The sequence below is a fragment of the Castor canadensis genome, chromosome 6 (assembly GCF_047511655.1).
Source record: "Castor canadensis chromosome 6, mCasCan1.hap1v2, whole genome shotgun sequence".
Taxonomy (NCBI): Eukaryota; Metazoa; Chordata; class Mammalia; order Rodentia; family Castoridae; genus Castor; species Castor canadensis.
Window position 1 is genome coordinate 164,936,129 of NC_133391.1, and position 27,974 is coordinate 164,964,102.

The 27,974-nt window shown below is 41.9% G+C and overlaps 1 protein-coding gene across 2 annotated transcripts in view; it reads left to right on the plus strand.

Moving 5' to 3' along the window:
• The window catches only part of Ankh (ANKH inorganic pyrophosphate transport regulator), a 134,758-nt gene that overhangs the window by 51,449 nt on the left and 55,335 nt on the right, over positions 1-27,974 (plus strand). Inside the window, exons 1-2 of one of the 2 annotated variants that reach the window (XM_020157837.2) lie at positions 23,949-23,972; positions 27,062-27,278. In XM_020157837.2, coding sequence (XP_020013426.2) covers positions 27,107-27,278 — 172 coding nt within the window. In that variant the 5' untranslated portion in view covers positions 23,949-23,972; positions 27,062-27,106. Of the gene's footprint in view, positions 1-23,948; positions 23,973-27,061; positions 27,279-27,974 lie in introns of those variants that run through there. The other variant, XM_074077711.1, reaches the window with a different exon arrangement.

Genomic DNA, 27,974 nt, shown 5'->3' on the forward strand with positions numbered 1-27,974 from the left:
ATGCATACAAACATGAAACGTATGTTCATAGGTTTACTTTCTCATAACCAGTGCAGGTTAAGGACTGGTACCTGTGGAAGCAGTGCTCAAGAAATAGTAAAACTTCTTAAACGTTCACAAACTCATTGTGTTGATCAACAATCTGGTAGGCAACACCATGGCAAATCACACCAGACCCGTGTAGTGTGGCTGCTGGTAGTTGCTTTAATGCTTGGGCAGGAAGAAAGAGATATAAGAATAAAAGATAAAAACATGGAATAAAAGATAAAAACAAGGTTTTTTTTTAAATATGGAACTATATTTGTCAAATTCGTGACAATCAATATTGTTCAGAATATGGAGAATTCCTTTCATGTCTAAGATAACAGCTTGCAGAAGTAGAGGATTCCCTGGTATGAAGTGCTTCATGCCATGTTTCTTCCTCTTTTGTTACTTTATCAGTAATCACTTTGGGGAATTCACTGTCTTTTCCAGCATTTCCTTTTTCTATTTACAAGAGGTCACAAGAGGACAGTTAAAACTGGTGATACCCTCAGACAGATCACATCTAATAGAAGAACCTCCACGGTGATTCCCATTAGAAGGGCCTCCAAGAATAACACACACAGGAACTTGCTCTGCACTGTTCTGCATGGTCCACAGAGTCATCCTTGCTCTCCTGGCAGCAGAGGTGACCTCCTGCTGCAGCCACAGCCAGCTCCACCCTCCCCCAACACATGATAACAAAATAGCAAACATCAGAGACCACCATGCTGGAGTGTTCTGTTGGACTCCCAGATCATTATTAAATTGTAATTATTAAAATTAGGATGAACACTTCTATTTAAAACATTAAAGTCGCTTGTTTTAACCCTAATAAGTAGTAGGCTTATGTAGATTGGCCTTTTCTCTCCATTCAAACATGATAATTCTCCTTAACTGATTAATGTTTTAATTTTATTTGACAGCTATTGAATTAGGCAGATTGTTAAAATGACAGAAGGGTGGAAGAAAATTATGGTTACAAAGTTGCCACAAGTTATATGTAGCTACTTATCTACTTCTTTTATATACTTGTATTAACATTGTATCTACTTTTTATTCAAGTTTTATGTATTTACTGTGTGTCCCTATCTACATTGTGAACAAGTCAGAAAATACCTCTTTATGTTATGTCTTCTTTCTTTCTTTTTTTGAGACAGGGTCTCACTATGTAGCCCAGACTGGCCTGCAACTTCCTGCATAGCCAGCCCAGGCTGGCTTCAAATTCATGATTCTCCTACCTCTGCCTCCCAAGTGCTGGGATCATAGACATGTACCACCATACCTGGCTCTGTGTGTATCTTCTTGAAATGCTTAGCTAAGTGCTAATGAGAGTACTTAGAAGCACAAACCATTGAATTTGGAGGAGTATCAGATTGGCCTATGGAGTCACTCTGGTTAGTTGGGAGTCTGCTTTTACCTAGGCAAACAGTTAGCAGTACATGTTGTCCAGTGACAATGTTGTTAACTTTAGGAGGCAAGAGAAGATGAATACTTTTGCAGTTGGTTAGAACCATCTACAAAGTCGTTATACATCTAGTTTTGATAACTTTATATCAACTATTCAGTGCAAGCTACTGTCTAATATAGAAAGAAATGTATGCATTGGGTCCACTAGACAACCAGGTCACTAAAGAAAGTCAAGGCAAATTCCATGCAAACTGGATACCTCAGAATAGTTACCTAATGACTCAGGCATATACCCAAAGGAATGTAAGTCAGAATACAATAGAGACACCTGTACACCCATGTTTATTCACAATAGCCCAGTTATGGAATCAGACTAGGTGTCTATAAACTGGTAATGAATAAAGAAAATGTGGTATATACACAATGGCGTATTATTCAGTGATAAAGAAGAATGAAATTGTGTTATTTGCAGGAAAATGGATAGAACAAGAGATCCTTATGTTGGGTGAGGTCAACCAAGCTCAGAAAGACAAATGTCACCTGCTTTTTCTTATATGTGCAACTAAATGTAAAATAACAATAATAATAATGATACATAATTATATAAAGGACATTGTTTGAGAAGGGAAGGAGAAAAGGTTAGAGTGATTGAAATACATTATATACATACATATATATACATCTATGCATATATGTGTTTATGCAAATAACATAATGAAACCACTAACACTGTTTAAAAAGGGGCAAAGAAAAGAAGATAAGAAAGTAATAGAGGGGGTGAATTTGATCAAAGTACATTTTGTGCATTTATGGAAATATCACAATTCCTTCATATAATTAATTATGCTAATAAAAAAGAATTACCTAATGAAAGAAAGGCTAAACTAGAGAGTCAAACCTTGGTCATCTCCAGCTGCCTCCATCTAACCTACAAATATACTGAGAATTGTACAATTAGACGAGCTCAGACGACATAAAAAAGAAATGACACAAGGTAACCTCCAGCGTTCCCAAAGCCACCTGTGCCACAAGAAGTCCTGGATCCTAGGTCTGTTGACTCTCCACCCATTATCACCCTGTGGAACTATCAGCAAGCACTGACAGTGAGTCCTCATTTCCCTCCTCAAGAAACATAAAAGTATCTATTTGCTCTACTGCTCCTGCAAACCTAGCAGGAGTTAATTAATTGTAGGCCAGGTGTGTTAATCGTAGCTACTCAGGAGGCAGAGATCCAGCCTGGGCAAAAAGTTCACAAGACCCCATCTCAACCAAATAGTGGGAGCAATGATACATGCCTGTCATCCTAGCTGCTCAAGGAAGCCCAGATAGGATCACAAGCTAGCCTGGCACATAAAATGAGACCCCCATCTCAAAAAAAACAGCTCATAAAAGGGCTGGCAGAGTGACTCCAGTGATAGCTTGCCTGCCTAGTAAGCACAAGGCCATGAGTTCAACCCCTAGTCCTGCCAAAATTTTTTTAAAGTTAATTAATTTCATTAACTTCAGAAGGTCAGCAGTAGTTTCACAACATTGTATGCCAGTCGTTAGCCTAGTTGAGGCTCTAGTCACATTTTCAGTCCTTCCCTTACAGGTACATTGTTTTGCTGGAAGAAACAACATATAAAGTAGACACACGCCCACACTCTGGCCGTGTCCTGCCCTGCTTCATAACTGTCACTCAGTCACTCTGAAAAAGCCATTCATTCTGCCACTCTACAAATAGTTATCTACAGTCAAGGAGTGTTCTGAGAGATAGGAGCACAAATGACCACGGAGACCTCTGCACGCCCAGGACTTGTAGGCACCTGGGATGGTGGGATAACAAGCAGCCCTTTAGGAGGTGACTTGAGAGCCAGTATAGAGGGCACAAGGGAGCTGCGGAAGTCCATTGCAGACAGGTTCAGATTTCTCTCTTGACTCCAGCTGTGTGTGGGGGGGGCGGGGGGTGGAGGGGGGGTGTTTGTGTTTGTTCTGGGTAGATTCTGCACTGTTGTTTCTTTGGCACTAGGGAATGGGAGACATAACAGAATCTACTTCATAAGATCATTGTAGGACCAAGTGATAAAGCTCGTAACAAATCCCTTTACTGTTGCTATTGCTGCTGCTGCTGCTGCTGCTAGCTTTAGAGAGAGCTGTGTTAGAAGAGTCGGGAGAGACATCATGAAAGGGGCTCAGCAAACAGCACTTGCCTGAAGAGAGAACACATCTGAACATTGTCATGATCATAGACAGAATTGAAATCTTGATTTCTCTTAGATCAAGAAAGTATAGGCCAGACATGGGCTTGGGCACCTGGCCTAGCCTGGGGATCAGAGGCAGTGATATGAAATGAAGGACATGTAGGAATACCCTCACCCAGGGTGAGGTAGCAGGAGGGAAAGTGGGAAGGCCTGAGTGTGAGGGAAGAACCTGCAGTACTGAAGGAGTTGCTTTGTGTCTTGAGCTAAGATAGAGGAGGTAGAGCCAGGCCAGACTAAGAACATTGGGCTTTGAACTTGGGGTGATGGGAAGCTGTGAAAGGAGTGGGAGGTTTAGATCTGTATCTCTAGAAGATTCCTCTGCTTCAAAATGGAAAGTAGACTGGAAGCAAGCAAGATGGGGGTCAAGGGAATCAAGTAGTGAGTAGTCAGACTCTGGAAAAATACCCAAGAAATAATGGTGGTCTGCATGGAGCCTGGAGGTGGAAAGGAATGGGTAAACCCGGTAGGATTCTGGGGCAGGAGCAACTGGATAAATGATGGATTACAAGAGGAGCAGGGAAGAGGCAAACACCAGAAGTGGTGCCAAGTTTTGGGGAGGGTGGCCATTAGAAATGGAGCATTGAAGGAGCACCCTGGGGGCATCAGAGACTAAATGATGAATTCACTTCAGAATCCATTGAGATGGAGGCACTGCCAACCCCCCAGGAAGTATCTGATGGGAGACTAATTCTGCTCACCTGAGAGTGTCCCAGGAAGAAGCATGTCCCAGGTTGGGACCTTGTAGACATGAGGACAGGAATTGAAGCTGTGGGATATGAGATTCCTGAGGAAATGGCCACTGTGCTTTTGTGACAGTGATGTACAGGAGGAAATGCATCCAGTCCTCACTTTGTGTGTGCCCACATTTGCAACACACACATCCTTGCTTTCTGTCCAGTTTCATAAATGTAAAAATCTTGACTGTGATGTTCTGCATTGCCTATATGATGCAGTAATGTATTTGGGGACAGGTAGAATGAGAAGAGGGTGAAACTTGAGAACTGACTCTTAATAACTGGTGTGGACATTCTGCTTCTTGATAGGCCTGTTGAATTCTGCTTCACTTCTCAGCAGTGAGGCCTCATATCCCATGGTATCCCATGAGTGACTGTGTCACAAACCTCAAAAACAGGGTTCTGAAAGCAAAAGACATACAGGAAGCACTCTAATGTCATGGTCCCTTTGGAGATTCGTAGTGTACTGTGGCGTGTGATGGTCTTTGAGAAATTCTGTAGTTAGAAGTTTAACTTCCTTTGCTACAGCAATCTCAATGCCTGAAGCTTTTTTCTATATAGCACCTATTAACATCTGGAAGAAACAGTATTTCTTTTTTTTCCTTTTTTGGTGGTTCTGGTATTTGAACTCCAGACCTTACACTTGCTAGGTGTGTGCTTTACCACTTAAACCATGCCCCCACAAGAAATAACGTTTCTTGAGACACACTTTCAGAAAGGGCATTGTCAATTTCCAAATCTAGGGTATTTCAGAATGAGGTTAAGCATTAGGGAGGAATTCAAAGCCAGGGACTTTGTTTTCAGGAAGGTCATAGAGAATTTAAGGATGTAATGGTAAAGAAAACATCCAAAAGGGTCCTGCGTAAAGATAAGAGATAACCAACCTGGTAAACAAACCTCTTAATCCAGTGATTCTGTTAAATCTTCTAAAGTACCTATGTCCAATTACACTCTTAAAAGGTACCTCCATTCTGTAAAAATGGCACCTCCAAGAACCAGATTTTTTTCAGCTGAGGTCCACTCTCACAATCTAGAAGGAAAATGTGTCCAAAGTCATTTTAATTATAAAATGCTCTCTGAAATAGGACACTAATATGGTGTCAGGCTGCAAAAGGAATAATCCAGTAACCCCACAGTCTCTGGGCTCCTCTCAAGATGTTTGCCTTTGTACATTTTGAGCATAATCTGCTTTGCACTGTCCCTTGTACAGTTCTCATTTGAAAATGGTGAGGGTTTACTTGATGAATCCATTTTCTTTTCTTTGGGGAGGGGGTGTCATATCAGTTTCACATGATTTTGGCACAATTTTCACTTAAAATGAGTTTAAGAGCCACACAGTATTGCTACAGGGATTTCTATAGGTCAGGATAAAAGCTGTACCTATTTTCTTCAAATGCAGAAAATGCTGCATATTCAAACAACTAGCAACAGCATTTACTCAGCCGTGATTGGATGTTACTAGCATAGTTGAAAGTAAAATTTGTCCACCCTCTTGTTGCTAGCTACCTTTTCATATTTGGTGGCAGTGGCTCCGTCAGCTGGCAAGTTTTGCATTGCCATTAGCATGCCAGTGAGTTTCTGTGCACAAACACGGAGAAGAGCAGCTGTCTGCCCTGCTGGGTGAGGCGTGAGCCTCAGTGGGTGGCTGCACAGTGGCCAGGCTTGGGTCCAGGCATTGTTGTCTCATTTAGACAGGCAGGATGAGGCACATGCTGTCTCTGCTGCCACCTTCTAGTTCTGTTACCTCACCTGTGCTGAAGCAAATGTAGCACGGATTTCTTCGAAGTCCTAGGGACAACGTAATGCTAAGTGCAGCCTTCAATTAATTCCAAGAAAAGGAAACTGCTTCCTTCCAAGCCTTGAAAGCCATGTCAATTTAAAAAAAAAAAGCAAGCTTATTATATAATGATGTATAGCAAACACTCATTTGCTTATCATGGTTGTCACCTTAATGAAAAAGATAATTGACCATAACTTACCAGTGATCTGCCTGTGGGGGCCTTAACCACAGCACATTTCCAAATTAGAGCAGGTAATAAATCTGGGGACATTTGTTTTTAAGACTGTGATCTAATAGCTTGCAAAAGGGGTTTTTATGGTAGAAGAACTGTTAAGTAATTAAGATGAGAAAGAAGAGAAGAGAGGAAGAGAAAAAGCATTTAATTGGAGCATCCTACAAAGCTCCTTGAACATCCTTCCTGCACTGAACCAGCTGCCTGTGAGTTCGTGTTCGTGGTCAGGGCTGCTGTCCGTAGCCTCACTTTCCATGTTCTGTGTGTCTCCACTATGCCTATGCCATGAATTCACCATCAGTGCTGGGTGAACAGGAAACTACTGCTTATGGCTCCAGCTTGAGTAATTCAGCTTTTTCCAGTCTCTGCTGTGGTTAAAATAAGTGTCCTTCAAAAATAGGTTCTGCTGTCCCAAGATGGGGCTATCCTGACTAAGCCGTTTGGCCTTCTCTGAGTTTGCACACCAGTCACCTGCTGCTTGAGAAAGCAGAATCCTGCACTTAGTTACATTAACTCTGACTGCATCCTACAGAGTGGTTCTTACCAGTGTAAACAGATCCTAGTGATATTTCTGTTTATTCCAACACAGTCTGCCATCAGATAAGTGTTAGCTTAGCAAACACATTTGCTTTGCAGGTCAGAATGGATCATTGGTTAGCATTACTTCTTCCACTTAGAGAAAAACATTTTTCCCCCAGTGGGCGGCTGTTCCATTCATTGTTCAACAGTCAGCAACACAGAAATGCAATGATAGCAAATACAGAGGGAGAGAACTCACCGCCCTGTGAGACAGCAAAGGAGCAGAGGACTGCTCAAGTCCACCCAGCTGTCTGGGCCGCCTGATGACACTTGCAAGCTTCCCCAACAGACTCATTCAGAACTGGGTCTCTCCAGAGCAAGAGCTGCTGTAGCAGCGAAGTCTCCAGCACTAAACACACAGAGACCACTGCTATGAAGGTCCTGGTGTTGGCTGCTTGGCCCTTTGTCTGTCTTTTCTGCCCTTTGTCTGTCTTTTCTGCCCTTTCATCCCCTCTCATCTCCTGGATACTCACTTTCTTACCACGTAGCCAGTTCTGCCCCTGGGGAGGCATTCTGTTGGATATCCAGTGGTCTCCCTGGCTCTGATCCCCTACAGTGCTTATCCTGAGGTCAGTTCTGCATGAGACCAACCCCTGGGAATTCCCTGAGCTACTGGGAAAGTCCCCCCAGAGGCAAGGGGCCTCTAATGGGTTCTTGGCCCTCCTCCAGGGTCCAGGATAAACAGAATCCCATGAGCTACCACTGCATACATATCAAATCAATGAGGGGAAGATCAGTTACAGGTGTGTTCCCATTGGGTCTTTGGAGACTCACAATATCCCTCTAGGCATCTTTTGGATCAGAGTACTTAAACCAATGTCAAGGTCAAAGCAGCCTGAGTCGGAGACAGCCTGTCCTTCTCCCATGGGACTAAGTAAGAAAATGCACCACTCCTTTAGTTTAGGTCTTATGGTAGCTGAGTAGTTTTATCTTTATCTTATGTTAACTTCAGGAGTGGGCGGTGAGCCCAGGTAGTGCTTTCAGCTTGTGTTCTTCAGCACCCAGGCAGAGATGCTCCCCCAACCCCTATGTTGCCATCTGGCTAGCAACCCTGAAATCCTTTCCTTTGATCAGTGTTCACTGACTACCTTCATGCAGGGTGAAGGAGGTGCAGTCCTGCCCCTAGGGAGACTAACACCTGGAGGAAGGATACAGGAAGCAGAGAGAAATGTTGGCTCCCATCCTCCTTCCCTACCACCAGCACAGGTCCAGGTTCTTGTCACTCTGGTCCCTCCCTTACGCACATTCTTACCAATCCAGTCTTCATACACTATAACTTTCAGGCTCATAGTCCTTCCTGTTGCCTGTCACATTCAATCTGAACTCCCCTGCCTTTCACACGGTACTTTTGTCTAGACACTAGACCTTATTTCCCTCCCTCCCCTGTGCCCTTCCTGAGCCCAGAGCAGACTGAATTTTGTCACTCCCACCATCCCACTCAAAGCTCTCTCTGCATCCAGGATCCCTTCCTGTCTTCCCAGGAACGCAGAACTTGCGCTTAGCATCCCAGTTGTCGTTTACATGTGCCATATTTATTACTGTAATCTCCTTGAAGCAGGGACCACCTTTTAAACCTCTTCCATGTGCTCCATGCTCCTGACTTTGGACAGCAATAGGCACACAATAGGTTCTGAACAAATCCTTCTTAACTGAGTGATTGCCAGACCCTTCAGTTGCCTCTAGTGGCAGAGACTGCTGGAGTGGAAGGAAAGAGCGGGGAATGTTAGGGTGAACAAAAGGAAGGTGTGTTAGAGCTGCATGTCTTCTCCTTTGAAGGTGACTTACTGGAAACTCTCCACCTGGCCCTGAAGAAAAAAAAAATCTACCTTTAACCATTTACTAGAAACTTCCCACCTGGCCTAGAAGGAATGACATGCCCATAAGCCATTATCTTGGGAGGGTCAGAGGGCCATTGAGTATTATTCTGCCCAGTGACCTTCCTGGGACTTTGCCACCCACCTCCTATATCTTCCCCCAGTCTCTTAAGTCACTGGGGGGCTCCAGCTCTCTTGCTGGGGTCCCCCTCTACAGGACAACTTCTCCACAATAAACCCAGTGCTGACATTGCACTGTCTTCACACCTATCTATTCTGTGCCTCTTTCATTCTAATAGGGAGACTCCATGGCAAAGGCCAGGGAGACTTGATTACATGAAGTATTGTTGGAAGGTGCTTTTGAAAATGCAAAACCAGTGTTTCACTGCACCACTGTGCACATTTCCTTCTAAAGTCATCAGATAGATGAGGATAAACACTGAGTAATGAGAAGTCTGCTTGATTTTGCTTAGCTTCTGGCCGGTGGCTGCATTTATGCAAAACCAATTTTTTCTCATTTTTTTAAAGCAAGGGCAACATATTTTTAAGAAGAAAATGAAAATAAGAAAAGGCTTACAGAAGCTGTAGGAGCCAGTTAAGCAGCAGAGGGCTGTAGTAGAGAAGGTACTAGTGGAAAAACTTCATTTTGTCTGTAATTTTTCATTTTTAGGGAAATCACAGAGCAGGTTGCTGCAGTTCCTCTTGTCTCTCTGTTTTCTACTGACCATAGTCTTTAAGTCTTGGGCAGTTCGGTCCACAGGTCAATTCTAGAAGACTCTGCTCGTCCATCATCTGAGCCTTCCCACCCCCTCCAGACCACACTAGGGGGCCATGTGAGTGTGACTCGGCTATTCCACAAAGTAAGTCAATTCCAGAAGAGTTTTAGATATGCCATAGGTCTTCGTGACTATATTCAGTCTGAGTTGATGTAAAGCTGCATACTGAGGTCCACTGGGACCTTGGGATTTCTGTGTGCCAGGGCTTCTGGTTGGGGATGCACGTCTCCAAACCTTTGCATTTCCAGTGGATGCTCTGACTTAGGGGAGAATGAGAGAATTGGTAGCTTGCCTCCATTGATTCATAATCTCAGTTAACCTAAAATCTCTTCTATAGAAGACAGATTTGGGGGAGCATTCCTACTTAACTGAGGACACAATCTCAGAGAAGTCAGGTGCCTCAGATAACCTGTCAGCCCACAGCCTTTCCATCTCACTTGGCTGGATTTAGAGGCCAAAGTCCCAATTCTGCCCGTAAGTATCTTTATGGCTGAGGTAAATTATTTTTCCCTATGAGTCCAAGTCTCTCCATCTCTCATAGAGCTAAGACTCCTACCTTGCTGAGTTTTTAGGAGGACCAAATGAAGTATGGTCACATATAAGAAATGACCACATAGGAGGGTACATGAAAACCCTGGGATCTTTGTACAACTCAGCTAGTCTTTTCTGGGATAAATGTGAAAATAATTTTAGATTTGTACTTAGCACTTCCTTTGAAATGTATTTTTTAAAGAGAGAGGAAAAAGAAACAAACCAGTGAATAGGTAATTTGGTCTCATCCCAGATGTATTTTAAGGTTCTATCCCCTTTTCAAAATTTGCAGCCAATGTTAACAAATACTTAGTTTGTCTAATCTCTTTGTGGTTTGCATAGAAGGTGGATTGAATGTTTTTCAAAATTGGGACTTCCTGTTTTTCCCCATCAGTATTTTTCTCTTTGAATTCTTCAATTTTTACATCAGCCAAGAAAACATGTAACACAGTCATGGGTCTAGTCTCACATTCTGTGTGTGTTTGAGAGGATTAAAAACTAGCTGATAAAATAGCTTGTCATATTTTATCTGTTAGCATTCTTCTATCTTGTGGAAGTAAATAACTATAGAGAAACTTTATATTCCATAGTTCAGGAAGACTAGAGGGAGAATCTTAATGCATTTTAACTTGTAAAGAAGCACCATATTCTATATTGTGGAATTAGAAGGTATCAGAAAACTTGCTTTAGCCAGGTGCCAGTGGCTCACACCTGTAATCCTAGCTACTGAGGAGGAAGAGATCAGGAGGATAATAGTTTGAAGCCAGCCTGAGCAAATAGTTTGAGAGACCCTATCTCAAAAAAAAAAAAAACATAACAAAAAAAGGGGCTGGTAGAGTGGCTGAAGGTGTAGGTCCTGAGTTCCATCCCCAGTACTACAAAAGAAAGAAAGAAAGAAATTTTGCTTTTAAACAGACTAAGCCATATTGTCTGTTACCATTTATAAACAATGAGAAAATCTATGTTATAGTCAAAGTCCATCACTGTTCTTATCCTCAAAGTATAATTTAATATATCTGCATCTGCACATTTTGAGATTTAATAAATAACCCTGTGGGATTGCCTTTTCTTGTCAGGGATATAGAAGGAATGCTTACTGTGGTGTGGAGACACTTCAGAAAATGTCTAGATGGACAGAGTAGAAATGAGGCTTTTCCATCCCTGCCACTCAAGATGCACATGTGAGTTTAGAATAACTGCACTGGCCCTAAGTGTGACACGAGGTTATTAAATTTGCTTTGAAAACAAGCATTTAAACTACATGAAGTACTAGAATGAGACTTGGTTAGACAATGTTAACACTGAGGTTTGAATGAAGCTTGCATTCTTAAAATAAATGCTGTTCTATATAATGGCAAACAAGTTTAGATGTGGTTATATGCAGAGAACCCCAGTTACATTGTGACATGTGAGACATACTTTTTTTTTCTTTTTGCACAGATTCTGAGGGTATATTCTATAAACCTTTGCCCTAAAGTTCCCTTTTCTACCCATGTTGGTCAATTAAAGCTATTATCCTGTCTGTGTCTTGTCTGGATGTAGTGCTTACATCTGAGCATTTGTTCAGTGCTTGATCTTTTTTTTTTTTTGCAGTAATGGGGCTCAAACTCAGGGCCTCCACCTTGAGCCTCTTCACCAGCCTTTTTTTGTGAAGTTTTTTTGAGATAGGGTCTCACAAACTATTTTCCTGGGCTGGCTTCAAACCATGATCCTCCTGATTTCTACCTCCTGAGTAGCTAGGATTACAGGTGTGAGCCACCAGCACCCAGCTAGTGTTGGTCCTTTTATGTGTATTTCACCATCTTCTCCATCTTCAGCTCCTTGAGTGTGTCCTCTTTATTGTCATACAAAAGTGACCCAGTCATTATGGCATTAGTCATTAATCCATCAGTAACTGTTACATACAAACCCTACAAAAGCTAAGGTTTTCTGAGGATATAAAGAATGTACAGATACACTGAGTGAGTACACTATATTGCCTGGCACCTTGCTCTTTATTGACCCATGTACATGATGCAGTGGCCGTAAAAGTTGACAGACAGCATGGGTACTGTGTCATGATCAGTAGCAAGCATAGCACTTAGGCAGCCAACCACACTCGCTAAGCATGTCTGGAAGAATGAAATAGTTCTATGAATAAATAAATGGTGCTGATAGTACCTGATCCAGGAGCAATGTGGGCTCAGACTGATTGGAGGGGATTCCTGGAAGAGGAAGGCCTTGACCTTGTTCTCAGAGGATGGGCAGAAGATAGGAGGATGACTCTTGCTGGCATTTCTGCATTTCTGAAGGGTTAAGAGATAACTGAGGAGACTCAAAGAATGGACTTCACAGCTTAGGGTTTAGCAAGGGCAGCACTGAGGTACTCTTATGAGTCTAGGATTTTAGAGGTCCTTCCCTGACCACAGACTGGCTCAAATGCCTTTACACTCTAATGACTGTGTTATAATTGTTTCACCTATTTGCAAACAAATCTTGATTTAGGTACTTACGTCAAAAAAGGGGGGAAATGGCCTTGAAGAGTTTAAACAAGCCACAACAGGAATTAGGGCTAAGCAGACAAGATTCCTCTTTTCTCATGACCAAAGGTCTAGGTTTTGGAGCCTTACAGATGTATTTTGGCCAGCACACAGCTCCTAGAATTTAGCCTGTGTTTAAAACTGTTGGAAATCATGGCGTTCTTCAAATCTGGGGGAGGGGTGTTTACATAGCTTTACATTTAAGAAGTTAAGCTTTTTATTATCTTGTGTGCCATAATGAAAGAACTGTTATTTTCATCATTTTTAAACCAATAAAAGTAACATCTGGTCTTTGAAATTAGTAAAGCAACATAGAGGAAAGCTACTGATTTCCCCCTCCTGTTCACCTTAATCCCAAATCTCCTAAAGTAGCCAGCATTATCAGTTTTGCAGCTTGGTCTGGGTTACCCTCCAGCTCCCTCTCGGTTCATACTTAAGCATTTTTATTTTTAGAGTCTTTCTCTTTTATTTTTACCAGAATACGCTGTATTGCTTAAGGTGCAACTGCTATCTGCTCCTTCTGAGCTTCCCACCAGCTCAGTACATTTAGTTTCACTTCATGCTCTGTGTGTAATTTTCCCGTTCACGGAGGAACCATGACTTTTTCATATTGGTGGGCAGTTGGATTGTTGTCAGCTGTCTGCCATTACAAGAATGCTTTGCTGAACGTCTTCATATGCATGTCATTGTATCTTAGCACTTTTGGCTAGGTGGATTTCTAGAGGGGGATTACTGGATCAAGGAGTTTGTACACTTTTCATTTTAATACCTCTTGACAGGTTCTTTTCCCCCAAAGTTGTAACAGCTTAGATGCCTGATGATACTGTTAAGATTTCCCATTATGCCTTACCTTTTACAGTACTAGATTTTATCAGTTGTTTTAATTATTTAATCTGATGGCAATCTTGTTTCTATTTTCTGATTTCGGTTTAGGTGGAACATCTTTTTGTGCATACATAGCCCACTGGCATTCCTTCCATGAGCCTCTTTTGCTGTCATTGGCTATTGGATAAGGTCTGTGCTCTTCACTGGATTTCATCACAGCTTTCTTGGCTTCCCCTGTGTAAGCTTAAAAGTCATTTTGCCTGGCTCCAACTAAAAACCCAAATTGCTAGACTTCCGATTGAAGCCCTAGATTTACAGGTGAATTTAGAAAGATCTCTCACATACCTATGGTCTTGTCTTCACATGGGGAAATACAGTTTGCTTCTTCATTTATACAGGTCTTATTTTATGTACTTCAACAAAGTACTATTTTGTTGAATTAGTCTCAAGAATTTTATGGTTTTGTCTTTCTTATAGTAGGAGAGAGGTAGCTTATTAGTCTTACACTGTTCTTAAAAGTTTTTCAGTCTAATAGACACAGAGTGTATGTCCAACAAACATGGAGAAAGAAAACTGACTTTTAATTTTCTTTTTTTCCTTAACACTGATTATTTTTAAATAATAAACACACAGTAAAGAGTTTCACTAGAGAATGTGAAGAGCATTATTTTCCTAGCACATATTTGTATTATTATTTTCCTAAAAGATACTTTAAAATAATTTCAATTTCAACTGGTAAAATTTAGTACTTGTAAATAGTAGCACTTTTTGCTTTGTGGTCTCCACTTTGAGCAGAACGCTCACAGGATGTACAAAGCCTTAAATAACCCTGTTTGGGCAGTAAGTACCTTTGGGGGATTTCACTGTCTATTCTCAGCCTTCACCTGCTGGAAAGATGAACAGAAACTAAGGAAGGCCTCAAACCTCTCTACCTGGGGGGAGATCTACCAGGGATTGGAGCCAGTGTAAGTCCTGCCATCCCTGGTGACATCATCGCTGACCTCCTCTGTTGGGGTCAGCGATGGCCTTGGGGTACCAGTGTTAACAGTCACCTTTTCCAGCTCACTTGCTCCTTTAGGTACAGGAGAGCTAGCAGGCAGAGAAGAGGGACATCTCATTGAGATTCTTTTCCGTGGGGATCTCCACAGGAGCTTCGGTCCAGGGAGTTTTATTGAGCTGCTGATCCTATAGGAATTTGCACAGACTTCAGGATAACGACCACGCCTGGCATTTGTTACTAGACACCATGACCTGTTCCTTCTCCATTCAAAGGGAAAAGCCTCAAAGGAGGCTCCAATTCCCCAAATGAAATAGCCATGACGTGAAAATAACTATTAGTTATTTTTCATACACAAATTATGATTTATACATAAGTATCTGGGCAGGGCATGTGTCATTTCTGTGTAGAGACATACACCCCTTCCTGGCTTTGCTGGCCCAATGTTGGTCAAGAGTCCCTGCCTGTTCTCTGTCTTCCATCTAGCGTTGCAAAGAGGAGAGGACACCAGAATGACAGGTTCACTCCTTCTCACTTGGTTCCACCATGTCTAATCCAAGAACTTTGGGCAAGACACAGATGTCTTCAAGCCTCAGTTTCCTCATCTATAACTTAGGGTTTTCAGTGTTTACCCTGCTGTTGGAGTGTTGTTAGATAAAACCAGTAAGAGAATGTGTCAAGTCGTGTGCAAGTCTTTACAGTACCATCTGTGGAGGAGGTTGTTATCCTTCTTGTAATGCACAAATGTTTCTGAAATGAATTATTGTAGTCCATTAACAAATATGTCTTCTGATGCTGCAGTGTGCATCAGGGGCTCTGAGGGCAAAGTGGAGAAGGATGAAGATGTCAGCTTCCCTGGATTCCATTTGTCCCCTCACCATGTAGGAGAAAGGGCTAAAACAGGAGAGTTTTATAATTCTCTAGGTGATTCTGATTTTCAGAGATATGAGTCCTACATTATAGTGAATCTGAATTTTTGGAGTGAATCTCAGCTTGTGCATTTACTACTCATTTGTTTTTGGTGTTTTGAGACATGGTCTTTCTAACTAGCCTGGGCTGGCCTCAAACTCACCTTCCTCCTGTCTCAGCCTCCTGAGTGCTGGGATTACAGGTGTGTACCATCACACCCAGCACTACTGATATGTGTGAAATAGTAAACTGATAAAATGTATCCATTTTCCTATCTTCAGAAAAAAAAATTTTTTTTGGTGGTACTGGGGTTTGAGCTCAGGACCTCACACTTGCTAGGTAGGCACTCTACCACTTGATCCACTCTGCCAGCCCTTTTCTGTGTTGGGTATTTTCAAGATACCATGGTCTCATGAACCATTTGCCCAGGCTGGCTTCGAACTGCAATCCTCCTACTCTCTGCCTCCTGAATAGCTAGGGTTGTAGATGTGAGCCACTGGTGCCCAACTCTATCTTTAGAATATTTTAATTTTATTCACATTTTTCTCTAGCTTATTACTTTGTCATGTCACTTTTAGGTGAGAAGTGCTAGGCATAAAACATAGTTATAGTTGTAAAAACAAAATAAATTCAAGAAATATATTCAAATCTCTGCGGTAATTAATGACATCATCTGACACTTTCCTAATTTGCTTGTTGCTTTGTGTTGATGTCCTTTGTCCCTTCCTGTGTGTGTCTAAATAGCTTACTTCAGCAAGATGGATTTACTTTACCTAGGATACCATAGTCAATAACTTAGGCCAACAACAGCAGTGGGGAGAACGGGAGGGGTAGGGATGAGGTGATGACGTGCCTGCTTGCACACAGCAAACCTTGCAGACAGCTTTGTCACAATGAAACATTGTCTGAGGTTTGGGTGTGTGTGTAGAGGACAGTGGCAACCCTTATTTTGTGCTGCAGTGTCACTTCACGTCCTTGTCATTAGGGGCAGCATTGCTGATTCTTAACAAAAAGAGGCTTGTGAGGCCCGCCATGAGCTGGATGACCCAACTTGTTTAATGGCAAATTTAAACTCTCATTCACCTAAGAATGATCAAATCAAAAGCCCGAGGCCCTTAGAAATCATTCCTAAGACTTGATGTGTACCAGCTGAGTAATTCCCAACAGTGAGTCCTAACCAGACCCCCATGCAGGAACAAATGAAGCCCATAGCTGAGAAGTGAATAAAATCATTAGACTCATTGAAGATACTGGGATGAAGTTTTTGCCTGTGTTTCAAAGCAGTCCACATGCGCTGCGTTTGCATGTTTAGGAGGCCGCTGCAGAGAGCCTTCTGCCGTCCCATCACCGTGGGGATGGTTGAGCAGGTGCTGGCTTGTCAGCAGGCCTGCATGGGGCTGGGTTCACAGGCTCTGAACTGTTCACTGAGCACACAGTGTTGATTGCACATCACTGATTTCTTTTATTCTCATTTTCTTGGAACAACTGAAATATTGATGTCTTCAGTCACACTTGGTTCATCCTTCACATTCACATGGTAATACTTCTCAAATTATTTGGGAAATAATCTTTACTTTAGGATCTGTGGGATATTTCAGTTTTTTAAAAAAGCCAGTCTTTATGCACAAGTTCTCTTTGATCTGATAGCTAGTTCTTCCTGTTGAAATTATTGGTTATAGGCAGAATTTGGAACCACCTATAATATCTAATTCAAAGTGAAAGGAAGGAGGCTTAGGATCATAAGCTCTGAGGCCAAGTTCTCTAGGTTTTTCTCCCATCTCTGTGTCCACCCTGAGCAAGCGACTTAGCCTCTCCCTGCACCAGTTTCCTCACCAGCAAACAAGAGAAGTGAAGCCCTCAGTAAGTACTGGATGCTCAGATCATTTCGTCATGAGCATTATTGTGGTAACTGAGTTTCACAAGAGCCAAGCACAATGGGCCTTCCCTTTTTCTTCACTTAGGACAAATGCATTTCTAAAAGTCAGTGGAAGGTGACAGGCAACACATCTCAATGTTACAGTTAAGTCAGAAAAAGGAGTGGAGCATCTGAGTGGCTTGGACATTCCCAGCCACAGTTTAGGTGCTAAAGAAATCAAGGAAAAAGTCTGTTAGCAAGCAGGAAGAGAGTACGGATGGAGAGTTAGTAGAAAGACTCCTAGGATCCCAGAGTTACCCTTTTATTCCAGATCATTTATGGAGTTGTTTGTAAATATAAAAACATATAGAGCTCAGTTCTGAAGTGAATAGTCATAATCTTGAGATATCAAGAAATATTTGGAAACTGTTTCTTCATAATTACTCAAATTACTAGGAAACATGGTGATTCCAGTAACCGTAAGAAATATGGTCATTTCAGTAAGAATAAAGATGTGCGATCAAGACAAGAGTCTTAAATGGCACAGGAAGCTTTTGGTTTTTTAAAGAACACTAGACTTTTCATAGTAATATTCCTTCTTCATCAAGCCTTCCATCATCTTGAACTAAAATTAAATTTAGCTGGTCAGTAAGGTTCTTGTCTAAATGAAAGATCAGGAGAACTTGAGGAAAGTCCTATGACCCTAAAATATTCCCTGAAATGAAGAAATGTATTTCCAGATTAAGAGGGCATCCCAAATAATGTTTTTTATTTCCCCAGATATATTGAAGAAACTGACAGGAGAAAACTGAATTAGCCACATGTTGTCATACCCCATTCAGTAGTCACCTCTATTCTACATAGAAACTCTTCTATAGGTTTGGGAAGTGGCATAAAACACCAGTGTCATATTTTGGCTTGCCCAGGCTCATCTCTGAGTTTTCAGGAAGCACTAAAATGGACACCCTGCACCGAGGAGTAACTTTGACTTTAGAGCATCCAGGTTCATTTGACTGTTGCCTTCTTCAAACCACAACCCCATGTGTGGGTGCCAAGTTCTTGGCTGGAGTTCCAGCTAAACAGAGCAAGACAGTCTCATTTAGAGCAGTATAGGTCCTTGAGAAAATAAAACGTAGCTGGAAAACTACCGGAAGACAAATGATCTAATTTAACCCAAACCACTTTTTAAAATACAGACAAACAGAACAATAACAGTGGAAAATTACAGGAACCAGACTCCAGGAGAGGATTGTAAACCAAAGTGGCTGATTATCCATGTCGTTAGAAGAAGCTGTTCCCACAGGTGGCTATGCCTAGACATACACTTCTGAAGTTCCCACACTTGCACAAATGTAAACTTTCTGAAGATGTTGGGCTTAAGAAAGATATTTAAGCTATATTCACCAGCTACTATGGTCAGTTTATGTTATGCTATAATAGGTGTAACAGAGACATCAAAGCTTTAGCGGAGGAGTTGTCTTTTATCAAAGGGATTAGAAGATGGTCTAGACTATTTCTTAACAAGATAAAATGATTTCCTAGCAGTTAGGTATCACTGGCTTCTCTAATCCAGGATGAAGCAATTAAAGAAAGTACTCATCTTTACTAAACACTAAAAAAAATTGGTACTTTTAGTATTTCATGTAACAATTCCTTGCTATTTTAGGGGACAATGTTAATTTCCTACTAGAGACCATTTCCATATGTACATGATCATTTTTTTCCCCATATGACCATGCATATGTGGTACAGAGCCCTTGGAAATTCCTAAAATGCACAGCCATCTCTCTTGAATGCTCCATTCCCCTCACAAGTACCTGTCTGTCAGAACTTGGAGATTACCACAGTGGTCTCAAGTCAGTGGCATACTCAGCTCTTTGTCTGTTTATTTTGCAATTCCGGGGGTTGAACCTAGGGCTTCATGCATGCTAGACAAATGCTCTGCCTCTGAGCCATACCACCAGCCCCACACTCACTCACCCATTACCAGTGTTCTCTCTCTCAGTTTCTTCAGTGTCTGTCCAGAAAAGACTGCCTTATTCTTTGAGTCCAAGACTGATTTTCTTTGTGGTTGAACTGATTATCAAACTCAGGACCCCATGCTTGCTAGGCAAGTGCTCTACCACTTGAGCCATTCCCCAAGTCCTAAGCTTTACCTTCTGCTATAGGGTTTGACTCCATAAGGGAACTGTTTGTCCTGGCTCCCAATTGTCATCCAAATGAAGTGAAAAAAGGGAGTTGGGAAAAAAAAAAAACTTTTGGTTAAGCTTTACACTGACAAGTGTGGCCCAAGACTGCATTCTATTTGTGTCCATGTGTCTACAGTGAAGTAGCCAGCTAGGTGCCCAATGTGACATAGCATAAACAGCAGAGGGGACCCCTGCCTATCTGTTCAGAAAACATCATAACTACAAAGCCAGGTACAGTGCTGCTGTCATCACTTGGCAAGTTTAAGTCCATAGACTCTACCAAAAACTTGTTTTTTACCCAAAAAAACCAAACCTACAGTCGGAGGATTTTATTCATAAGTTATAGATCACAGTTAATTCATGCATTTTTTCCTGGGCTGAGTTCAGACATTCATGACTCTAAGTAGATGCAGAAAAACTGGTGACAAATCAGCCCATTCTCTAACCCTAGGACTAACAGACATGATAAAGCTGGGCCATTGAATGGACAGATGACCAGAGCTCACCCTGGTAAGGGCAGTAATGGTGTCTTGGGTCCACTGAGCTTTGAAAGCACTCTAGAGCATAGAGGAGAGAAGGCGGGGAACAGGGAGACAGGAAGATGTATGGAGTTAGGAGAGAGGTTCTTTTTGAGATTGAAGAGATGTTACCAGTGCAGACCTTCTGAAAGTAGCAGAGATCAGACAAATAAGCGAGGAAGATAGTGGATTCCTACAGGGCTCTTGAAAAGGTCAGAGTGACCTACATGCTGAGCCTCAGATGGATAACCCTGGGCCCACGTGGTCAGACTGGCCTCCCTGTTGTAACAGGAGCTAAGAGATGGGAAGGCCTTGGGAAAGATTTTTGTGTGTGTGTTTGTTTGTTTGTTTGTTTTGAGACAGACTCACTGTGTAGCCCAGGCTGGCCTCAAACTTATGATCCTCCTGCCTCAGCTTCCTGAGTGCTGGGATCCCAGGTTGGTGCCACCATGCCTGTCTGGGACAGATGTGTTTTGTTGAGCCTCATTGTTTTAGGAAGAGAGCAACAGGAAATTTAGTCTCTACCCAATCAATTCTTTATTACAGATGAAGTAAGAGATAAGTTTTTCTCCTGAGTGAGAGAGAATGAAGTGGCCCAGGAAAACTGAGAAGAGGTATTGGGAAAGAACAGAAGACTGAGCAGCTCTCAGCCCCATTGAGGTTGGAGACCATGTGTGTAGAGCAGTCATAGATTATGTTTTGTATTTTGTTCCAGCAGCTATCAAAACCCAAGTAGAAGTCTACAGAGATGGGTAAGAGTGGAACAGGTAAATAATTTGTGACTCTCAGGTTAGAGATTTGCAGGCATGAGTTGTGGACATTGATGAGGATGTGGCTAAAGTAATGACCATGAATGTTGGCTAGAGTAGTAAGGAAAGTAAAGGAGGAGCTAAGAGAGTAACAAATTTAATGAACTTAGAGTCAGTAGAGTGGGAAAAATAGCTGACATGGCAAATATTAGCCAGAGGGTTGGATTTTCATTGAAATTTGAAATTGAAGTCAAAGTTGTGACTGTAAGAGTGGGTGGCTGAAGCAGAATAGAGAAGAAGGTCACTGGAGTGGAGATCAAAGAAGTGAGAGAGTTGACCATACGCCTATTGAAACTCCCAGCTCCCACCCCCCCGCCCAGTTGAGTTGTAGAAGAAATTATAAGCCACATGACAGAAATATCAGTGAATATTGAAGGGGCCAGAGGGACTTGACTTTTCTATCTGGGCATCTCTCAGGGGAGATTAAATTAGATGAGAATATCACTAGGTGGTATGAGCCTCAGAGAAGCAGGCAGTTTATAGGAGAACGGAGAAAGGATGGTCAGAAGCAGCTGTGGAGAGCCAGGGATGTTCTCCCACCTCCACAATAGGAAGAATAGGGATAGCCCCAAGCACAGTGCAGTTGCAGGGCACTAACCCTTGTGCTTACTACAACATTCCTCTGCTCCACTCTGTCAGGCTCTCTGAGTGCTTCAAGGATTTCATTTGGTGGGTGGACATAAGTAGCCAAGGGGTCACTCTCAGAGGGAGGTAACCATGGGAAGAGAGTGGTCAGGGCAGGGAGGTAGTGCTTGTTCATTTGAGCAGGACTTCAGGGCACTCACCCAGGCCTTGTAACTACCACTGAAACCACAGGGAGAAAGGAAAGCAGTATTGTCAGCAATAGGCCGGGTAGAATCGAACTACTGTGTCCCTCTGTTACCATGGCCATCCTTCTGGCTCGTTGGCTCTTATTTTGTACTGAGACCAGAAAAATAAGCTTTCTACACATCAGTAGCTCACAGGCTTCCCAGCCAGGAGAGGAGCCAGCCACCCTGTGCCTCAAACCTGCTCTCAGGGAAGAAGGGTCTCCATCAGCATGAAATGATGGCAGGTTAGTAGGGAGTTGGTGACTTGTCCTGAAGAAGCTCAGTCTGCAGTATAGATATTTTTCTGGTCTCCAGATCCCAAGTTTAAAATGTCATGAACTCTTTTAGGATTTACTGATCTAGACAGTTCATACCAGAGAGATCAGTTCATACCTGTGGGATTTGGTAGCCATTTCCCTGGAGGTTGTATTTTTTTTTTTTTTTTTTTTTTTTACTTTTTAATATCCTGTGATTTTGCAGACTTACTGTGAAAAAACAAAAACAAGCAGGCAACAGAGTATCATGAACCCAGAAGATATTAGGAGATGCAAATACATGTGTGACCCACCTAGTGCTTCTTTGCTCGACTTAACCAGGGTCTTGAGCCTAAAAATTCAAGTCACCTGCAACTTCTCCCTTTTTCTCATAACCCCCCACCCCAAAGTACATCTCCAGAACTGGCTGCTTATCTTTCAAAATGCTGTCCAATCTATCTATGTCTCTCCCTCTCCACTTCCTTACCTTGCCACAGCGCTACTGTCTCTGGTCTGGATTCCCACAGAGCTCTCAACTTCCTGCTTCTGCCCTTCCCTCTCCAGCCCACATCTGTCACCATAGCTGGTATAAGCCCCTGTCTCTCCTCTGCCCACCATCTTTCATGAATTCCCACTGGTCTCAGAACAAGACACATCCTCTTTACCTGGCTTGGAATGGTCACCTTGACGTTGCCTATTTGTCCTGACCACCTTATCCCCCACTCCTACTTCTCCTCCTGCCTCCTTCTGTTCCTTTTTTGCCTTTCTTTAGCTCTTTATCTCGCTGGCTCCTTGTTCTTCAGTTCTCAGCTCCACTATCTCCTCCATACAGGGATTGCCTTGCCTATCTAAATTAGCTCCTCCAAGGAGTTCTTTTCTCAGTATTCCTCACAGCTAATGTTTATTCTGCTTGAATACATTTTACTTCATTCTTTCATCTGTTGATTATCTGTCACACCTGCCATGTTGTGGGCCTGGGGATGGAGTGGTGAAACACAGCTTTGTGCTTCCTGGAGCTTATATTCAGGTGGAGGAAATGGAACAGTGAAACAGATAACAGGTAAATATACTGTGTGTCAGGGAGTGAACAAACATGCTGGAAGGAAAATGGGAACAAGTGGAGACAGGTGATAGAAACATTAGGTAACCGGAAGACATGTAAAAACCCAATAATGGTAAGAAACCATCAAAATAAACCATCACAAACTATTTAGAGTAAATTAATTTTGATCCATGTCTTCCTTCTTAAGTTCCAGAAAGATTGAAAGTTAAGTGTGCAAATGAATCCATAAGCTAGAACAAAATTATGTATGGATGGGTAAGAATGGCAAAGGCCGATGATATGGAATAAATTCCATAAAATGATCAACAGACTCCATAATAACTCAATATTTTGATATCAGAAGAATATCATGAGATTAGGAAGTAGATTGGGATAAATACTTTCTATCAGTGGGAACAAAAGTGGCTAATAGCATTGTAGCACATGTCTTCAATTCTGAAGCTTCTTTCTTGCATTTTCTTACACTTTCTGAAAATTAGGACAGGATTTTCAAATAATGTGTAGATTTAATATGCTCATTACAAAGATTAAATCAGTGGCATATGTTATTAGCAATAAAATCTCAAAATTAAAAGGTAATTTTTTTAAGTTTATAAAAATCACTATGAACATTAAAGTTGTTGGTAGAAAACAGCAAATTCATTTATTCATTCAGCAGGGCTTATAGCATGACCAAGGTGGTAAATAAAATAGACAAAAATCCGTACTTTCAGATGCCTTTTCCAGGCCACTACCCTCTTGGCCTGTGCAATACTTGCCTATATCCCTTCTAAACTCATTGGGTTATTTCTGGGAGAATAAGTCAGCAGTTAAGTGATAGAAGATGACTGTAACTCAGTTCTGCCTGCCTCTGAACCCTGTGCTCTTTCTCAAATTACCATAATTGTTGATCTAAATGAAACTTTCTCACTCAGTCTTACAGACAGAGCTATCATTACCTGTACCCTCCTCTTCCCACTGCCTGAGCCCTAGTTTCAGAACGCAAATCAAGAACTGTCATTGGAAATACAAAGCATTGCAGTGGTTGCCCAGCCAGAACTGATGTCTTTTTAGCAAAAAGTGAAAGTCTTGCCAAGAAGTCACAAACATTCTAATCTACTTTATTTAGGTACGCTACCAAGAGCTTTTGAAACTTGTGCTAGATAATATATGTCTTAAATTTTAACACACTTTTAAGCAATAAAGACAAGTAAACAATTCACAGTGGTAGACTTGCGGGGAGGGGAAAGAAAAAGAACAGACTGTACAGGCTTTTGGTGTGAGAGAGCAGCTGTCCCACGTTGAGGTCTCTGGAAGCAGAACCTGTGTGTGGATTCTCGTGCACTGTGATTTAGTGAACAAGTGCTTTCAGGCGAAGTAGAGGGAGCCAGTGGGATAGGGCGCTGGGGAAAGTTAAGCAAGGATTGGTATCCACTGGAGACTGCTTCCACTGGTCCCAAGGGGAACATGACTGCAGCAGAGTGGCCCACATGGAGGCAAAAGAGCTAATCTTTATAACCTGTGTCAGCTAGTCTTTGTCTTCCTGTCCCCACCTGGGAGTTCAAGGTTGGGGGGGTCAGTTGTGTTTAACCCATGCAAACTGTTAGGGTTTTCTTCCTGAGAAGGAAACAGCTGGGAGCCATTAGTAGCCAACTGCCAGCACCTGGGGTTGGGTGCGCTGCTGATATCTGGGATCTGGGTGGGAGCCAACAGTATCCACTACCAAGTCCAGAGGAATTAACTTGGTAGGTTATTGAGTAGTAAGCGCTGACAAATAGCGCCCTCTCACTGGGTGTTCCTATTTAACAGAATCGTATCAGGGAGTTTCTTGTTTTTTATTTTGGTTTAAGGTATTTAATCGGTTTTCGCAAAAGGGAAAATTTGTTTCTAAAAGAAGCATCACTACAGGGATGCTCGGCAACAACTAAGAAGGTTCTTAGGGAAATTTTCAAGTTATTTCTAAAGAAGAGAGAGAGAATTAGCAAAATCATTGCAAACAATTACTAGAAGATAGCTTTATGATGCTTTGTCAGAAGAATGATAAGTTCACATGGCTATCATACATTTTAATTATAGATTTTTCTAAAATTGTTTTTACACAGTGATATTTTCCTATAAATACATTTTCCTGTAACAGTGCTTTACAAAGAATGTTCAGCCCTGTGAGGGTTCACTGTATTAGTTAGTGGTGTCACCTAGGAAAGGGAGGGGAACAAAGTACAGGCAAAGAATGTAAAGCCCTTGAGTTTTGCTGACATTTCTGCCGGCACTTGTGCTGGGTGAATGCCAATGGTGGCATTAGACACCAAATCCTAGACTAGCCTTCAGAGCTGAGGAGCCATTATTAATGTAACATGAAACACCTCCTCTCAGACCCTCTCAGCCACACACCCCATGTTAGCATGTCTGCATTCTAGATGCATCTTACAAATAATTTGCATGCAGTTATAAATGATGTACCTTACATTGGCAATGTCTTAAGTTAGTGAAACACAGTTTCATTGTAGTTTTGTTTCAATGTAGTATGAGTTATGATTCTTAAATATTATGTGTGTTTGAGGATTTGTTCTTGAATCATTTATTATACCAAGCCTTTCTTTTTTCAAGCTCCCATTGGCTTATTTGCTGTTGTGTATGTTAGCTTTAAGGAGTATTGCAAGGGAGCAAAACTTGTGTAAATGCTGTAACTATATTTGTAGAGAAATTTGTGAACCACTGTTTGCTTAATAAAAATGGGGAGCAGACAGAAAAAAATCATTTTCTCCCCTTGCAAAACTGGGATTTGTATTCAGGCCCTCCAGCTTGCTAGGCCCTGTGTCCTACCACTTGAACCACACCCCCAGCCCTTTTGCTTTAGTTGTTCTTGAGATGGGATCTCATTTATACCCAGGCCTGCCTGGACTGTAATCTTCCTATTTAAGCTTCCTGCATATCTGTAGGCATGTGCCACCACACCGACCTATTGTTTGATATGGATTCTCACAAACTTTTTGCCTAGGCTGGCCTCCAACCACAATACTCCTGATCTTTGCCTTGCTAGTAGCTAGGATTACAGGCATGAGCCACCATGCCTGACTGAAAAATTCATTTCTTTCATTTCTTCCTCGTTTTAACACAGCAGATAAATGAGAGAGATATATGAATGTGATAGTGTTTCTGTTGGAAGAGTGGAAATGACAAGAATGGGGTGTCATTTAAAAAAAACATGACTCTGATAATGGATACATGTCATTCTATATTAGTCAAATCCCATAGAATTTACAGCACCTACTGTTAACTAGGAGCCTTGAGTGGTAACAGTGTGTCAATGGAGGTTCCTCCAGGAGGATGGTTAAAGTGGTCAGAACATTCAGTGATGCATCTTCCTGAGCAAACGTTATGTAAAACATTGTGTTTCGAGTTAGCTCTGGGTTCCATCCCCTGCCATGCACCACAAGGAAAAAAAAAAATGAAACATTGCATTCAGTCTGAAGGTGGTCTTTTCATATGCATCTTTCTGTGCAGAGCTGAGGAATACATTTCTAATTAAATCAGCATCCATTGATGGTATAATGCACTTGTTCATAGCACAGAAAGAACTCATGCAGTGGTAAGCACTGTAGGGTTGACAGTGGGGTTCGTAATGACACAGTGGCTTACACACACTGTGGACGGTTACTCAAATACACACGAGCTGATGTGCATACACATATACTTAAAAAACAGACCATAAACTGGCTAATTCACTTCCAAATGCCTGTTGCCATTATGTAGATTCAGCCTACAAGCAAAATTAAACATGTTAGTGTATTTGCTTGTTTGTTGGGCCAGGTCTTGCTATGTAGCCCAGGCTGGTCAGATCTTAGCATCCTCCTGCCTGTAGTACCTCCCAAATACTGGGATTATACACTTGTGCCACCACGCCCAGTTAGCATTTTCATAAAAATCAGCTTTTCACCAAAACTCCTTACAAGTATTTCCCAATATTAATGTAATATACTTTTGGGATTTTTCTGTTACTTTAGCCTATGGACAGGTATCTATCTCCTTCACAAAAAGATATTCATATTGAAGCTAATTGGGATGAAAATGAAAACCACTATCTTTTACCAAATTACAGTGAGATTTACCCACCTGGTGTTTCTATAGAAACTCAGTGGGCTGAGTTTTATTTCAGAGGTATGACTCCCCAGAGATGCTGCACTGTAACCATGCTGCTGGTGTTTCTCCCCTTTGCAGGCCTTGAACCGGGGCATCGCAGCTGTCAAGGAAGATGCCGTCGAGATGCTTGCAAGCTATGGGCTGGCATATTCCCTGATGAAGTTCTTCACGGGTCCCATGAGTGACTTCAAAAATGTGGGCCTGGTGTTTGTGAACAGCAAGCGAGACAGGACCAAAGCCGTCCTGTGCATGGTGGTGGCAGGCGCCATAGCTGCTGTCTTCCATACCTTGATAGGTAAGGTTCTGACTGTCACTTAACATCTAGCTTTGGTCATTTCTTACTCCTCTTGATGGACTTAAGTATAGCTATTTGAATACATGAGTTCTTCAGTAATTGTCAAACATTCCCCATGAAAGTTTCAGGCAATGGAAGAGATAGTGTTTATGCTCCTAGCTCAAGAAAATAATTGTTTTTTCTGGAAGGCTGCAGTTTTGTGTCTCTGATCCCCAAAGTCAGAGAAGGAATGATTTCACCAATCGGTGAGTATAACTGGGAATAGCATTTCATAAGGTGGACAAAATAGCAGGTGCTTTTGATACAGACATGTGTGCATTATTGTACCGACTTTGTAATAATAAACTAATTGAGAATAAAAGCAATAAAAGTAGAATGATTGCTGTTTAGAAGTAATGCTTATCAGTATTGTGAGAAAATGATAGGTTATAGTATTTACCTGTAGGTTCACCAAGCCCTCAGGTAAGACATTTCCTCAGGGCCGGGTTTCTGCTGCTTTCTTGATGGTAAACCCCAAAGGCATGCATGACTGGACAACTTGTTGGCTTTAAAATAGCTTTGCTTATTTTTAAAACTGAGCTGCACAGCTGTTGAAGCCAGTTGCCTAAAACACCGCCAAAGTCACTTCTTAAGCCCGTGGTGGACCTTACCGTGGTTGCTGTCCTGTGAGGAGCCTGACTGTCTGGGGAATAAAGG